The sequence below is a fragment of the Gouania willdenowi genome, chromosome 3, assembly GCF_900634775.1.
Source record: "Gouania willdenowi chromosome 3, fGouWil2.1, whole genome shotgun sequence".
NCBI classification, from domain to species: domain Eukaryota; kingdom Metazoa; phylum Chordata; class Actinopteri; order Blenniiformes; family Gobiesocidae; genus Gouania; species Gouania willdenowi.
In genome coordinates, this window is record NC_041046.1 from 29,614,871 (window position 1) to 29,631,972 (window position 17,102).

The 17,102-nt window shown below is 37.4% G+C and overlaps 1 protein-coding gene and 1 long non-coding RNA gene across 3 annotated transcripts in view; one reads left to right on the forward strand and one right to left on the reverse strand.

The window, feature by feature from the left end:
* phlpp2 (PH domain and leucine rich repeat protein phosphatase 2) overlaps positions 1-17,102 on the reverse strand; it is a 40,635-nt gene that overhangs the window by 20,872 nt on the left and 2,661 nt on the right. The window contains exons 2-4 of one of the 2 annotated variants that reach the window (XM_028436011.1): positions 16,091-16,371; positions 13,827-13,960; positions 1,654-1,844 (exon numbers count right to left, since the gene is read on the reverse strand). In XM_028436011.1, the coding sequence (XP_028291812.1) occupies positions 1,654-1,844; positions 13,827-13,960; positions 16,091-16,371 (606 nt within the window). Of the gene's footprint in view, positions 1-1,653; positions 1,845-13,826; positions 13,961-16,090; positions 16,375-17,102 lie in introns of both variants that reach the window. The other variant, XM_028436002.1, reaches the window with a different exon arrangement.
* The window catches only part of LOC114455107 (uncharacterized), a 24,892-nt gene continuing 7,790 nt past the window's right edge, over positions 1-17,102 (forward strand). The window contains exons 1-2 of the long non-coding RNA XR_003672651.1: positions 1-24; positions 61-203. This is a non-coding gene — a long non-coding RNA (uncharacterized LOC114455107). The remainder of the gene's footprint in view (positions 25-60; positions 204-17,102) is intronic.

Sequence of the window (17,102 nt, forward strand, 5' to 3'; positions counted from 1 at the left end):
TATGTAATGGCAAATGGTAGCTTGGTAGCAAATGGTAGCAAAATGTGGCAAAGAAAAAAGAAAAAGGGCAAAATGTGGCAAACAACAGTGTAAAAGGGCAAAAATGTGGAACAAAGAGAGGTAAAAAGTAAGGAAGAAAAGGAAACAAGTGCTATTAATTGGACAAAAGGTAACTCATTGGGATGAAAAGTCATCAAAAAAATGTAACAAAGGACTAAATTTGGATTAAAGCGTCAAAGAGAACTCGCAAAAAAAAATGACAAAAAACCAAGAAAAGGTGTATGTGTATGCATTGGCAAAAGGTAGCTTAAGTCTAAAATTAACTGGAAAGTTTTGAAAAGGGTCAAAAATGTGACAAAAGAAGTTGCAAAATAGCCAAAGGAAATTGGTAAAAAGGGGTCAAAAAGTTTCTCCCTTTTAAGGTGTTTTGGGGGAATAATAATTCAAATTAAGACATTAAGAGCATTACTGACTTAATAATGGCTTTTTCGTGGTGTCCGCTGATAATCAGTGTTGGGAATGTTACTTTAAAAAAGCAATTAGTTACAGTATAAATACTCACTACTTGTTCCAAAAAAGTAACTGCGTTAGTAACTGAATTACTCTATAATAAAAGTAACTCATTACCAAGGAAAGTAACTATTTGTGTTACTGTTAATAAAAAAAGAAAGTTGCTCTATGTCAAAGAATTAGGATTTTTTTAGATGAGTGTGTCGTTGTGAGGTGCTTCATTAAATTTGAGTTGCTTACAACGGACGTTAACAAAGTCTTCACTCCTGGATATAATGAACACTTCACATGTACGTTCTTGCCTTTGACCACAATTAATTTAAAGTAGTGTTTGTATCGCCACCTTAAAAATGCCAACTTTTCTCTCTCAATCTCTGCTGATTCATCAAATCTGTAGTGGTTGTGTGCGTGCGTGTGTCGCGTGTGTGTGTCGCGTGTGCTGGCACGTCGCCTTAGCCAATCATAATCGCTCACCTTGTTTTTAACCCGCCTCCTCACTACAGCTGAGTAAGAAGCCAGGGATGCTTTCGAATAAAAGTTTATTCAATCAATGCATGTAACGCACCGCATTTAACGTTCAGTAATGATAACGCCGTTGTAACGGCGTAAAGAGTCATTAGTTAGATTACCCCGTTACTGAAAATCGCCGTTATTTTAAACGCCGTTATTCCAAACACTGCTGATAATGTGGTGAGTTGGTCTGAATAGAAAATGCCAGGGCTACATTTTCGTCTCAGTCCCCCCCCCTGGATCGGTCAGACGTCTCGGTGCTGTTGTTACTCATGTCAGCACTTTTGGAATGTCTGTTGTCCAATCAAATTACTTGGTCGGAACTAACTGATATATATTTATATAGATGACCAGCTTCTCTTTGACTTTTATAAATATAGAGGGGCTACAAACAGTACCAATAATAACATTGCAAGACTCTTTATAACTTTTTCAATTGTTTCTTCCTTTAAAAATCTTTTGTATGGACTCATAAAGCGCGTTATCCAAAGACTTAAGGAGCACCAAGTTCAATGACACAATTCTTCATAACAGTGTGTCATCATCCTTTTACCTCCATCCGGCCTCCAAACACAGCTGTGTTGTTGTAAGCGTGAGAGTGAAAGGTGAACGCCCTCTCAGGCTAACTCTCACCTTTCCCCCGACCAGAGGCAGGATGTGCATCTTCCCCGTCGTGCTGTCTTTGACCGAGGCCACGATTAAACAGGTGCCGCAGAGGATGACCTGCCGCTCTGCCCACTTGTGCAGCTGCGTCTTGCCCTTCCTTACGCTGAACACACCTTTCAATAAGGTCCGGTCCTGTTGGTCAGCATTCACTGGACGCTCTAGGAGAGAAAAGCCCACACACAGAGCTGAGTCACAGATCATGATGATATCACCTATAGATTAGGTGACTCCAGGGTGCAGTTATTACATTAATGGCTCTGACGTAAGTTATTAGAAAGATAACGGGCCTGTTTTCTCACACATTATACCTGTGGGTAAATCTGACTGTAAAGTGATCTCTGCTTCTTCTCATAGCGATTGGGTAAGACCTTTTTTTCTAATCTGAACTTTTAAAAATCTATTAAAACAAAATCACATTTGTATTTTGACAATAAAAATTCTCTGTTTCTCTCCAGTAATGCAGTCTAACATGTGAGTAAGCTGCTGTATTATTGCTGAATGAGAGTTCCATTGAATTATGCCAGTTTGCACAGCAGGCAGGCTCTGCTGCTTTTTTCTGAAAAACACACGATTGCCAAGCTTTGCATCATTTGATGAAGTGTGTTGATTTTAAAGCTGTGCTCGTCAAAGTCTTAAAGCTGCAATTTGTAACTTTTTTTTTGGCATCATTTGGTCAGAAACCCATAATAATCTTTGAGCATATTGTAATCAAAGTGTTCTGAGTGGACAGTGTAGCTATACTCCTTTGAAAAATGACATTTATAAATCCAGGAGCGTGACACGCTGGACTTCAGCCAGTCAGAGATCTTTCAACAAACACATGTGCTCCATGAGCTGTTTTTGGCATTACTATTGGTGTTCAGGTACCCACGGTAGTTTAAGTGTAATGACGGACATCCCAGCAAAAGTCTCCATAACACCGTTAGAGACAACAGTTACACAACTAATCAAAAGGAAAAAGACAGACCGATGTGGAGAAGCAACAATTTAAAGCCACAAACATACTGAGGAGGAACAGATCGCTATGTGTGGGGTCCGCCCCACTCACACACACAGGTGTCAGAGAGAGAGTGATAACAGACGCGTGTAAACCAAGATAAGCTTATTCAAGGTGAATTAATTCTAAAGTCTGGAAGCAGAGTGATGGTTGTCAGTCCGCTCAGAGCGGCAGTCAGCAGGGATCTCTGTGCCACCCGGCGGGGATGAGCTGACGGCAGCAACCGCGTTGCTCCGGACAGTAACTAGAGTGAAACGTGCGTTCATGTTACAGTGTCTAAAACACCAGACAAATCTCCAATAACACAAGATAAAGTCCATACATTTGTCACTAGTCTATATTAAGAAAAAAGTCGCTAAGAGCGTTCAGAAAATATACCGGTAAAGGAGGTTCGGCTTCGGTTTCGGTTTCAAAACGGAGCGGAGAGAGGATTCTACAAACTGCAGCTTTAATGTGATTAAGGTTTTCATAAATTCAAGTTAGTTAATCAAAAACGACAATCAGGATTGTAGATGGCAGAGTGTCATAAGGATTACAGCAGTCATCCCCATTTTTTTATTTTATTTTGCAAGATCCCATATTAAAGGCTCATTAGAACCTAACATTTTGAGGAACCCTGCTCAGAACATTAAAATATGTTGTCCAAAAAGCCAGCTAATCAACATAAAGTGTGACAAGTAACAGCTAAAATTCCTACAGTATATTATAATGTTTATCTCCAGAGAACTAGTAGGTTAAGGCAGGCTAACTCTGAGCTATCAAATGACACATGATGCAACATTGAACACTGAGGCTGTGACTGGAAGTTTTAGGAAGAAAATTACAAAACAAATTTAACAATTAAGCCTAATGATTCACTCTTGTCCAAATGTGAATTTATAAATTCCTATTTTATTTTATTTGTATTTTTTTTTCTAAACTTTTAAATCATAATCCTTGGCTTTAGGGCAATGCAGTGCCATATCACAAGTTGTACTTCTATGACCTGTGTTTGCCCTGTGTTTGATGAATATACAACAATAAACAACAGGCAGTGGAGCTGAGATGTGAACATGAAGTAAAAAGGCTTTACAAGTATATTAACTATTGATTCAAAAAATAAATGCCCTTGCCTACCAAATGGCTTTGTTTTTTAATCTATAGCTTATATTAAGTTCCTGTTAGATGATGTTACATCTTTCTTTCGTTATGAAACCTATGATTATTATTATTATCTCCTCCCTCGGGTTTTGTTCACTTGCTACAGCACATCTTCAGACGTTTTACACAAATTATCCATGTAGATTTTCCCTTTACCAAAACTACAGTGAATCAGAATGACTGTAAATAGTGTTGTAAACATATACTAATTCATTTTAGATGATGTTTAGAAAATGTGTAGCTCAAGAACTACAGTTTTTACAGCAATTTTAATTTTGATCTCATGCGAACAATTGAAGTCAATGCAAAAATGGCAGTTTTAAACATCAGTTATTCACTAATAGAAAAACAAATGACCAACATGTACATGCTGTTTAGATACAGTTTGTGTATTATCAGATTTTTGTCTTAATGATTTAATTTTCGACAGCCCTTTACAATCTGCTTTTACAAGCTAAATTGCCTGGCCCCCACTATTACTGTGCATCAGCTATAATTTAAAATCCTATATCCTTTCACATCAGATATTTTAGATGAGTCAACACATTTCTGACCTAGAACAGAATGTATGTAAACAGTATTGTACCATTATGTCTATATAACTGTTATGAGACATGATTGCACTAATGTTATTGTCTTTTTCTCTCTCTGTCAGACCTCACCTTAGAATGAACAAATGCTTTCAGGTTTTTATCCACACACTGATTACAAGTCAACTGTTGAACACTCAGCAAACACAATACTGCCAGTATCCTAGAGCCTTTTTTGTCTTGCTAAAGATTGCATAGATTGCATTAGCATGCAGTAGGGGGTCAGTGGAGGCGGAAACACAGTCTAATTTGACTCAGAACAGCAAGCTCTTTTTGGCAGCAAATTCAAATTCAACCCACTCCATAAATGCCTCTCCTTGGTGGTCTGTGTTAACTGGTGTAAGGAAAACAACAGTCGACTTTGTGAAAGAATTTCACATCGGACGTCGAGGAGGGGTTTATTTTGCAGTACATGAATGAGTAGGAGAAGTTATGATGATGTTATGATTGATTCAAATAAACAATGAATGTTTTGGGAAAAGTAAAGCATCATCCTCATTGAGGGTGTGAAGAAAACAGAGTGTGGACAACAGGCTCCACTGGTATCCATATTTATTAACATTTAGAACATATAGGGCACCAAAAACAAAACATTGTAATGCAATAAGTCGTACTTTCTTTTAATAATCTTAGAGCTGTCGCCTCTCAAGTCCAATTGTACTCCATTTCCTATTTCTGCATCCGTACCGATGTTTGCGAAACTATAAACTTCACCATTCAAACCTCACACCTCGTTCTGATAGTGTTCTCTAACAAACTGATATATTCTGCTTACTGACTGTATGTATAGGGCAGTGTTGGGCGGTAACGCCCAACATCACTTTTGACAGAAACTAGTACTGTAAAGCAATATTTTTCTAAAACATAACGCCGTTACCATTACAATATGGTGAGTTTGTCCGTTACTTTGCTAGCAGCAGTGTACTTCCTGCTTACAGTGGCGCTACATATTTTTGCGGGATGCCGAGCCAAACACGGTAAAATCTGTTTACATCACGTGCGCCAATCATGGCGAGTCAATGCGAGAGCAGGACGAGCTTCTCAGAGTGGAAATACGCGCATTATTTTTGTCTCCAAAAGATGCATCAGTGAAGCTAAGCTAACGCTGCGACTGGATTTTAACGGACTGTGACTGTTATCCAGGGACAGGTCAGCCAAACTATTGCACGGTATGTTGTTGTAAATATGCAGCCTGTCGCTGCTGCTGAGTCACTGCTAACAGCAGCTCATTAACATGATATGTTTAGCATTGTGTAGCTGAGAAAAATGCTGTGACATCCTTTTTCCACAAATAATTTTTATAAGCATTTTCAACAGCAGAATGTGCACCTGGAATATGCACAGCTTACTTTACATTACTGTGCTAAGGCTGAAAATTTACTGTTTTAATTTTGGAGCCGCTGTTTTGTGCTTTATATGCACATCATTTATGGTTGTTTTATAGCAGCTGATCAACAGTGGATTATTATATTATTACAGCACTGATATGAAGCTGTACGGACACAAATGACCCAAAATAAATAATACATTCTTTAATTCTAAGTAACTCAAAAGTGACTTTTTCCAGTAACGCATTACTTTTTGGTGTAAGTAATCAAAATATTAACTGAGTTACTTTGTGAATGAAGTACCTAGTAACGGTAACGAGTTACTTTTTTTCAGTAACTAGCACAACACTGGTATAGGGTTGTTTTAAACTGCTAGGGATAATATTCTTTCATCAGTTAAAGACATTGTGTAGGCCTGATAGATCAATAAATCAAAGGTCATTTGCTCAAAAAAAAAAAAAAAAAAATGATGTAAAAGGTTTAAATTGCTGCTCTATTCTAAACACTCTCTTATTGACAATGTTGGAAAAGTTTTGCCAATTGCATTGTGGGATGGGGAGTCCCGTCGTTGGAACCACAGAGGTGTTTTTAATTTATTGTTATTGTGATTTCTTGTGTTTCTTTTTTCTCCAGACAAGGAAGACAGTGATTCATTTGACACCATTTTTGTTCTCGTTTGTTCCCGGTATTGTCTGTGATTTCACCTCACTCCGTGAGACATTCAATTTTATCCGGATTCAAATCTTTCTGTGTAAGCCCCAAAATAAACATCTGCCATTGCTTTGCCACAACCTTCAGTCCATGAAAAAACACCAGAAATGTGTGAGTTTTTGAGGGGCAACTGCAAGAAATCACAGTAACAAATCACTAGTCGGTCTTAAAGCCCAACAACCAAGCAGCAGCTGATTTGTAATAACAGCTGATATCCATAAACTCTGAAACCGGCCATTTAAATAATTTGAATTCAAACCTTAAATATCACATTTTTATAGTGTTTTGATTTGGAGTTGTGAATATACCCGTTTGTGACCCTGAAGGCTGGTAGGCAGTGTGTCGTCCACAATGCATCCCAAGAATAACATCATACGTAGAATATGCACAACTATCACCACATTGCACTCTCAACTTAAAATAGTCGACTCTTCCCCACCCCTTCCATTGTCCTACCCTGACTCCCTCTTCCCTGTTCCTTTCCCCCCTCACTAGAGCGTAACACTGCCCTCTCTTTTTATATTCTCCCTTTAATAAAGTTTTTTTTCCTTAAATAGGGCTTTATTTAATTACAATAATAAAACATGTATAGCTGTCACAAAACAATTGCACTACAGTGTTGACCTTTGACGACATGTGCAGACATGGTAAAAAAAAAAATAAAAAAAAAAAAATAAGCACAGCTGGGTTTTTTTAATCAATGATTGGGACATCTGTTTATGTGAACCTGTTAGCAAGAAATGAGAGGTACATGTAAACATCAGCCTTCAGAATAACTTCATAGCATTTCAGTCATTGACATAGACAAACTAACATTATATTTAAAGTGAAATAGATATATTTCCATTTATGCTAAGGTCAAACTGACACTGCGCTAAAAACCTGCCTGGTCACGATTCATTACTGGGTCACAACCTCCAAAGACAGTAGGTGAGTAACATTTGGCACCAATGTCTGGTTTAATTCTCACGTCATACCTGGTATTTGTCTGAGTTTCAGACCTTGCATCATAATCTGTCATCTGAACATCCCTGTTCTCAATTTATTTTTATATTCCTTCTGTTAAATGACCACCAGCAATACTGTGTGAGTTCACACTACTCTGAGATGACTCATCTTCCAATCTTTGCCTAATATCTAATAATAAAAGCAAGAAAGGTCTGCGTGCATGTGTAAGTGTGTGTGTGAATGCTTGTGGAGCGAATATCTCCCCGGCATGGTGTCTGTTTGACCTGAAACTTTGTCAACAGCTTCCAAATACTACAAGTGTGTGCATCCGTTATTTTGGAGTAATTTGGTGTTGCAAAACATTCATTTTAATTTTAAGATTACGGCCTCCTCTTGGTATTGAGCGTGCCACTTCCGGTTCCGTGTCACTGGGTCATGGCGTCACAGTGTCGCAGTTTGTTTGGGTGTAAAAAAGAAGGTCAATATAAATATGTTTTTGAACTGCTAAAAGTTATTTCAGTTAATGTTTCATGGTCATTTAAAAATATTCCCGTGAGTCGACTTCCTCTTCCGTCTCCATCACTGTGCCATGCCATCATCAGCGTCCAAAAAACGGGAGCTCTCTGAATAGATCATTTGAAACCGTCAGCCACTGGTGAGTCTTTCACCGACAAGCATCCCATTAAACCATATAACGGTCAGTGTAATTGCTCACTAACACGCTGCGTCTCACGCATTTCAACAACCTGTGACGGAGTATGTGCATGCGCGAGGCTGATGCGCGCACACACACACAAAATACACAAAAATGACTCCAGAATCACACTACAATGGCAACAAAAAACAATATCTAAACAAATAATGCACAAAAAGACAACAGAAAGATACAAAATACACAAAAATGACTCCAGAATCAAACTACAATGGCAACAAAAAACAATATCTATACAAAAAAATGCGCAAAAAGACAACAGAAAGATACAAAAATACACAGAATGACTCAAAAAACATTAATTACAGAAAAATACATCAAACAAAAAAAATATAAAAATTAGTAAAAAAAACAAACACATTTATTATCCGCATGTCTCATAGAATCAAACCAGGGAAATCGCACAGGCCATTTTACTTTGCACCCACACATACAGTATACCCCTTTATAATACTACAGAGTATGTACACCTCTTTGTACATCCAACCTTCAAACACATACTCATTTGGCCATAACTGACAACACTACTTAAGTCCCCACTATATGAATACATACTTCTGACGGGCACTGTACTAGTAGAGTCTTAACTCAAACTACAGGACACACACAGCAGCTTCAGGTCTCTAAACTCAGAGAAAATGTAGATCATCCACTCAGAGGTGAAAAACAGCCCAGGGGTTGGGCACCAAAGATAACAGCAGGCTGTTTTTGTGCTGTGGCTTTAAGGGCCAGAACAAAGAACCACTGACCCTTTAGATCTCTGCATCTGCTTTCACTGGGAGCCTTTTTACTGAGTCAGTATGTAGAAATGTTACCTCCCTTGTCCCTGTTTGTTTTAATTTAATCAGTGCAAAGAGGGGTGATTGTGGGGAGAGAGAATGAAAGAAGTAAAGGAAAACAAAAAAGGACGTTAATGAATGACCTGCTACACTGAACTTTGACTCACTTCACTGACTGGATTTTTACAGCAATGAAGATTTAAAAAAAATGTCTTAGAGATGTTTGTATGTACATCAGATTACATACTGTACACTGTTACAGGGTCAGTGCACTCAAATTTAAAACATTTCTCATGCAGTCACAACAATGAAGGCTGCTCTCATTATGCTCGCTCGATCATTTTAGAGTGCCTCTAATCATTTTGCAAGAAAACAAATTACTGCTTAATATAATGAAGAAATTGCTGTGAGCCACACACAAAGATTGGAATTTATAAGTATCTCCACTGCTGCATAATCTCTGATTTCATTCTCCAACTGCTCTCGGAAACAAGTAACGTCCAATGACAGGGACTCTTAAAGCCATTTGACACAGAGCTTACTCATGCAGTTCACCAAATATGGTGTTTCAGCTGCAGTCTTTACTGAATGACCACATGATTAGTCAGATCATCACCCCTGGCAACAGCCTTTAGGCAAGGTAACACCTGGGAGAAGGCTCTTAAAACAAGGCTGTTGGTGTACTCTTGTAACAACGCATACACAGTCCAGCCGACACGATGCAAAACCAAACCCTGGAAAGATCACTTGCTAGACACACGCACACACACATGCATGCAAACACGCACACAAATCTTTTCCCCAGCAACGATCTACGAATAAAATTAACAAAAAATATTTAAAACCTAATTTTTTGTTTTATTTTTCCATATTTCATTCATTATTTTCATTTAAAACCTTTTTTAGATTTTTTATTATTATTATATTATTTATTTATTTTATTTTATAAATTAATTTTTTTTACAATAAAAGACTCAAATATAAGGACATTTAGCTTAGGACAGACAAGAAATAAAGCGACCATTGCAGCTAAAGTGCATAAGTGCAGAAGATAAAGTGCAGACGTGCTAATATTTTGTCTTAAATAACGAAGTGCACCGATTGCTAAATTCATTGCACACCACCCGTGGCCTAGTTAATTGTTAGTTAAAGTTTTAATATTATTGCACATAGCCCTATTGCACATGGTTAGTATTAATGTTATTTATTCAATTTTTTTTGCAGGTCTATCATTATCAGGAATGGCAAAACAATAACAAAAAAAAAAAAAAAAAAGGAATGGCAAAACAAAATCTACCAACATTTGTACCTTAATTCTCATAAAAACAGAAAATAAAAAAATTTTTGGGGACATTGCAAACTCTTTAACAATGTTATGGTAGTATTTATCTGTTAGTGAGCTTGTGTTCACATGTAAAAATAAAATAGTTTGGAAAGAAAAAAAAAAAATGGTCTAGTTTTACAAAGTCAAGTTCTTCCGTTTGGCCTCAAAACAGGCCTGACAACCATAGAGCCCTAGTCCAAGGTCTTTTTTTTCCCATGATCTGATAAAAGAAGGGAGAGAGGCTCTGAGAGTGGCCTGGCCAGGCTCTGGCTCATGTGGTTTGACTGCTAATAGTAGCTGAGATGTGACCAGCTCTTTTGTTTAGAAGAGTCTCACTGCATACATGATGATGAGAAATGGGTGAACTTTAAGGATTTGTCCTTTTAAAGCACAATGAGTGAAGGCTAATTATAGCCTATTTCTGCACCGAGTGATGCTTCAAATAAAGGTTGTGCAAATTGGTGTGCTAGAGAATAAAATACAAACACATTTTAAGCTTCACAACCAATTTAAAATACTCACAAAACTCATATATATATAATGATAGTCATAACACACATACTGTAAAGCCTCGCGGCATTCCAGCATATGGAGCCCTCAGATATTATGACTTTGCACAGCCTTCCTCATCTAAACTGAAATTTGCTGAGTATAGATGCTGAATCAGCAGGACTCTGAGCTAGTTTATTAAAGTTGAGAGCAATACACAACATCATTCACCATTTATTTACTAATGTGCAAATATTAAATTGCTACTCAAGCATGAGCACTAGTAGAGAAGGAATCGTGGTGGAAAGTAAAGTGTGAGAAAAGACTGTGAGCAACTTTTAACCATGAGCCTAATGTTCCTCACACTGGCTCTTAGATATGTAAACAGTTAGTCATGGAGTAAATAAAGCATGCAACACTATTAGATGCATGTCAGTCATCCACCACAGGAAACCATGATGAGTTTATAGTATTCATTGTGCTAATGGTGCAGAAGAACATTCATCACATTATATTTATACTCTCTCTATATATATATACACTCTAAAATGTGTACTTCAGCAGTTCTTGAAGTATAACTTAAAGTTCTGATTGAGTTTTAATCACATTTCTGTCTACAGCCTGCTATTCTCATTAGAGTGAACCTGCATTAATTCAGTTTCTCCTAATGCTCTGCGTCTGAAGTCATGATGTCTTCGCCTTGTGTAGAATTTCTCTATAAAAATACCCAGAAGAAAATTCAGATTTTATGTTAAAATTGTAATTTTATTTATTAAGTAAAAATAAAATAAAATAAATTAAGGTTACTACAAAGAGGAATTGTCATTAAATTGTCGTATCAGGCTAGAAGCAGAGGGGTGGCCGAATGGTTACAGAAGCAGACTTTTAACTGGAGGGTTGCTAGTTTGAATTCCACCGTGCCTCATCGCTATCGGCCCTTGAGCAAGGCCCTACCCTGCTACTCGGTGCTGCAGCAGGAAAGAAAAGAAGACGATAGTATCATGTCAGGAAAGAGCAGTATTTTACTTTTGAGTTATACAAATTACAGAGTTGGAAAAAACTGAAAACTTCAAGTTGACTTGGCTTCATTTTAAGTTAGACTAATGTAAAACATTGATATAAGAACAATTAAATTACGTTTAGTCAATTAAATCACTTGTGTTAATCTAACTTATTTACTTAACTCATTTACCTCTAACCAAGTGAAACAATTCACTTAAGTTGCTCCAAAAATGTTCTTTTTTCAGAGTACAATTAATTATCAATAAATATAACTATTCAATCGAAGGTTCGGCTGCAAGAAAAAAAAAAAAGATACCAAACTCTATAGCCATGGCTCTCAAATGGCACTAGCAGCCTGTTAAAGGTGCAGTCCGTAACTCTTATTAGCTGTCACTATGTAAGGACAACTTTACATGAAACTAGTAGTTTGTGTGAAAAAAACAGACTCATTGAGTCCTCCCTGATGCTCCTGCAGCCTTTGGCAGTTTGCCAGAATGCACCGCGACCAAGCAAATAGAACCAATCAGAGCCAAGATTGTGTTTGATGGACTGTTTGACAGCTGTTGCTCACAGCCCCCGCCCCCTTCCGCTGTGGCCAAAACACAGCAATGCTCATAGCGAGGTAGTGCCTGGAGCGTCGTCTTTTATTACAGTGTATGGTCTGGAAGAGTAGAAGATGGAATTGGCAACTTTTCTGCTTGAAAGTTAATTACTGTTGCTTGATTTACATTATGTTTGATTTGTAACTCTGTAGTGCATGTGTTGTTTGCACGTGTGCAAGCTGCCATCACTGCAGCCTCCGTGTGGGCTGCTGTGAGTGACACTGTGTTGTTGTTGCTGCTGATAGGTTGGTGTGTGCACATTCAGAGAGAGAAACGCTGCAGTAATATGCTTTTAACAGTGCATGTTATGTTACTGTGATGTTACTGTCGGGCTAACGTTAGCTTGTTAGCTCCTCTGAGGAAGGGACTTTGGAGGCAGGGCAAGAGAGCAGCAGAGAAGAAGGGGGAGGGAGGGATCTGAAAGTTACGGACTGCACCTTTAACTGTCTGCCTTTCCATTTCGGTCAGCACATGTTAATGGGCTATCATCTGTGGCTGTGTGCCTATTACTGTCATAGACCTCTCTCATAGATCCTGTACATCCTATCTCAGCTCACATTTAGCCTAAGGCATGGGTAGACGTCTGCAGCAGGGCCCACAGACAGAGACGCACATCCCTTTCACACGCTCATTCGCTCCAATGGGCAATTCAGAGATTTCAATCAACCTTACATGCTTTACAAAGCAGGACAAAAATCCACTGTAAGTGCAGGAAAAAAACTACACAGAACCTTTCAGAGCAATACCCATTTTAAGTGGGTACGCATTAGAAAGCAGGGGTACGAGCCAGGGTGGGGATCAATTACATTTTTCAGTTACTATTAAGTTTTCAATTACCCATGTTCAATTACAATTAAATTAAGATTACAGTGACAAGCATTCTTTCCAATTACAATTGTTCTTTTACCTTCAGAAAGTTAATTAAAATGACGTTCTCAATTACTAAAGTTCAATTACAATTAATCACAATTACTGAGCCTGAAATAAATAACCTAATAAAAGTGAACCTTCCTCTTGTGTTAGCTTTCTGTTAGCATCTCTTATGATAACATTTCCTAAATCAGCTGTAAAATACTCTAAAAACAAATATTTATCATGCCATTTCTTTCATATCTATTGGTTACCTTTTTGGCTTCCTAATCAATGAAAATATAGGTTTTTAATATTTTCGGTGTGGGTGTCTGACCCTTTTTTGTGTCAGTATACCTCAAGATTTCAATTTTTTTTTTAAATGGTAAATTGTGGGAAAGCTTCTTGTGAAACATATTTTAATAATTGCTACCTAGATATGTGCATAACTGTACATAGAATTGTAACATGGTTCCCCAGTTTTGCGTTAAATTATAATATTTTGTTGAATTTTCATGGCAATGACAAATACAAAGTCAATTACCTGAACTCAATTACGATTACGACAGCAATTATTATTACGCCATAATTGCAATTAATTATCAACTACACAATTATAAATATAATAGACCCCAACCCTGGTACTGGCTAACATAGTGAGCTACTCACCACTGTAGAACCGTATTAGACAGCTAAGGTCTGAGTTGGCAGCTTCCTGTTGAACTCGTACAGGGTCTGAGTAGCCCATCGACGTCAGGTAGTCATACACCAGCTGAAGGGGACGCTCTGAAAGTTCAAGTCTCCTGTAGAACAAAAAGACAAAGTCATTGTTCATGGTCGGTTAGCAAACACACATACGGTAAAAGTTGATCAAAACACGCAACAATAAGGTAGATTCTCTGCAGGCTCCTTAGCTTTAAAACTGACCCATTTTTTCCCACTCGAGCACCTTTATCATGAATAATACAATACTTTGCACCGAATTTTAGTCATTACACTATTTCGATTTCAAAAACTGCAAGTCTTCCATTCTTTTATTTTTTTTTTTAAAAATGATTTTATGATTTATTTTTTTTACAACACAGTCATCAGAATAAGTGGTTCTTACTGTTGAAATTAGAACAAAGAACCCCCCACAATAGAGTCTAAAGATTAAAAACAACAACAAAGTAATGGTAATAATAATTGAAAGACATACGTACAGTAATTAAATGAGATAATGATAATACCTAACAATAACAATGACAACAATAACATAAAGAAAATCATAAAATAGTTATTCTAATAATGAAATAAAAAAGCGAGTAAACAAAATACAGTCCAGTGAGTTACAATATGTTACATGTTGGACACCTAAAGACTAAATAAAGTTTCTAATGTTTGGGTTTATAATGCCTGTTACAGAGAAAGAACGTAATGTTCAGTCATTTATAAAATGATGAGAGCTTAGACTTAGAAAGGGTTGCCATTACAGTAAGAACGTGTCAGCTGACCCTCTGACAGTATACCTCATCTCATTCTCTAGTTTATAAAGTACAACATGTCTTTAATCCACTGTGTAAATGTTGGAGGCTTACATTCTTTCCATCTCATCAAAATCTGTCTTCTGGCTATAAGAGTGGCAAAAGACAGACATTCTAAAAACAAATATTTCATCAATATTAAAGCGTGTGCCTTTAAAAGCTTCTTTTTCTTTACCAATATGAACAAGCTGACTGACTTTAATTGCATTTTTTTTTTTTTACTAGCTTTGATGATCCCATGTGACAGATGTAAAGCAGAGACTAGCAACATCTTCCCACAGTCACATAACAAGATGGCTGCATTGATCTACAGTTAGAGAGATGTGGAGTCTGACTGCAACAGATTTAAGCCTTGTTCTTATTTTTAGGACACTAAAAACTAACTCAGACAAAAGATCATTTAGGTATGTTATGTATTTGAGTTAACTGTTCAAGGACTTGTGACGTAAGTGCATCTATCAAACATCTAGATTGAACTGGGGCTGCAATGTGCTTAGAATGCAATGTAAAATGTAAAATGCTCCCAGATAATCTTTGAGATTTTCAACTAATACTGAACATATTTCATTCAAATGGTAGTACTTGTGATTGCATTAAAACAGGCATTGGAAGCTTGCTTTGATCATGATGCATTTCTATAACCCGTATGTGTCAAACTCAAGGCCCAGGGGCCAAATCCGGCCCTTCAGAGCATCCGATTCGGCCCGCAGGAGAAAGTGAAAATATGAATCATCTATCTATAGAAGCAAGAAAAGTCTGCGTGCGTGTTTGTGCAAATAATTCGGATGTAAATTGTTATTGAAAGAACTCAATTTTTTTCCAAAATCCTGCAAATTTCCTTAAATCATTCCAAAAAATCTCCCCAAATTAAATCAAATGTGGTCAAAAAATAAATAAATCAAAGGACATTTAAGTATTTGTCACTTATTACTTGGATTTTGTTGATGCCTTTCATATTTTATGCCTAGTTTATAACTGGAAGTGTAAACTTTGGCACATTAATGTTGAAATAGTTTGTTTTCCTGCCTAAAACTTGCGGCCCACTTGTGATTAAACTGGTCCGTATTTGGCCCTTGAACTAAAATGAGTTTGACACCCCTGCAATAATCTATGGGGAGCAAGAGAAATTCAAATATACTGTATGCTGATTTATGTTAGTTATGTGGTTAAAATTCTTACTGCAAATCATATTGATAAAATCAAATATTAGAAATGTCCATGATTACTGTAATCTCACCTTTTACCATTAACATCATTCTCCTCCTAAAAAGGGCCAAACTCTAGACTGATGAGTTGCTTACCGCAGCATTAACCATCACTGCAAAGTGGAGTTGAAATCTGAGCATCCATTAAATCTGTCTGACAATAGACAAAATAATTCTATATATGCTTATAAATGGATGAGTTTACCTGACCAGGTCTCCGTGCAGCTGTGCATAAAGTGCCTGTCCGTTCCTCTGAGCGCACAGTTCCTCCACTGTGGTACTGGTGGAGCAGAGCACCAGCTGGAGGTCAGTCTGAGGGCTGGAGGAGGCCTGGGGGCCAGAGGCAGGCGGCTGAAGGTCCGCCGTGCCCCGATACACGCACACACAACCTCGCTGCGTGTCCCCCTTCAGCCAGTCCCGCTCTCGGGATCCAAACCTGGTCTTTCTGGTCATGCAGCTCCGACTGCCATTCCGCTTCATGTTCCTCTGCTGACACAGAGAGAGTTTATTCTAATCCAGTTTAGTCATTTCAATCTAAGTGGTTAATCAAACCAATTTCCTTTCTAGATTTGGACTGGATATGGACTCAGTCACCTCAAACAGAGAGCATCAGTAGCAGCAGCAACACATTTAATGTCATTTCACTCATTTTAAAAGAAAAGGCTGAGATCTAATGTGTTAGCAAATGTGCTAATGTGTTTTGTCAGCATCACCAGACAAAAATATATATGCCTAACAGGTATTTCTAAGATATATATTTTTAGTAATCACAGCTGCTCCTAAAAGAAACAGTAGTGAAATGATGTCACTTTAACTGTTGGATTCCAGCTGTGCATTATAGAGCTAAAAGATCAACATCATAATTTACCAGGTTTACATACAAAATCTTTGAAAATCAAGACTGCTTAGTGACTTAAAGGGGTTGTTTGACCTTCCGTTAGCTGTAAGAACACTACCAAAATGTTTCTTAAGTTCTTCTAGAATGATTTAAATAATAAAAGTGAAATATGCCTTAAACACTCACACGTAATTAATGCAGTAGTTTCATTGCCCAGAGCAGTGAAATGATTCCAGTGAAAAGGAATTTAGGCTGATACAGAAATCTCATCAAATATGATCATTTCAGTTATAAATAGTGTAACATTACATATTTATTGTCTGTGAAGGTTCTCATTCATCCATGTAATATTATTTGTATTTAAACGTGAAGACTTTTA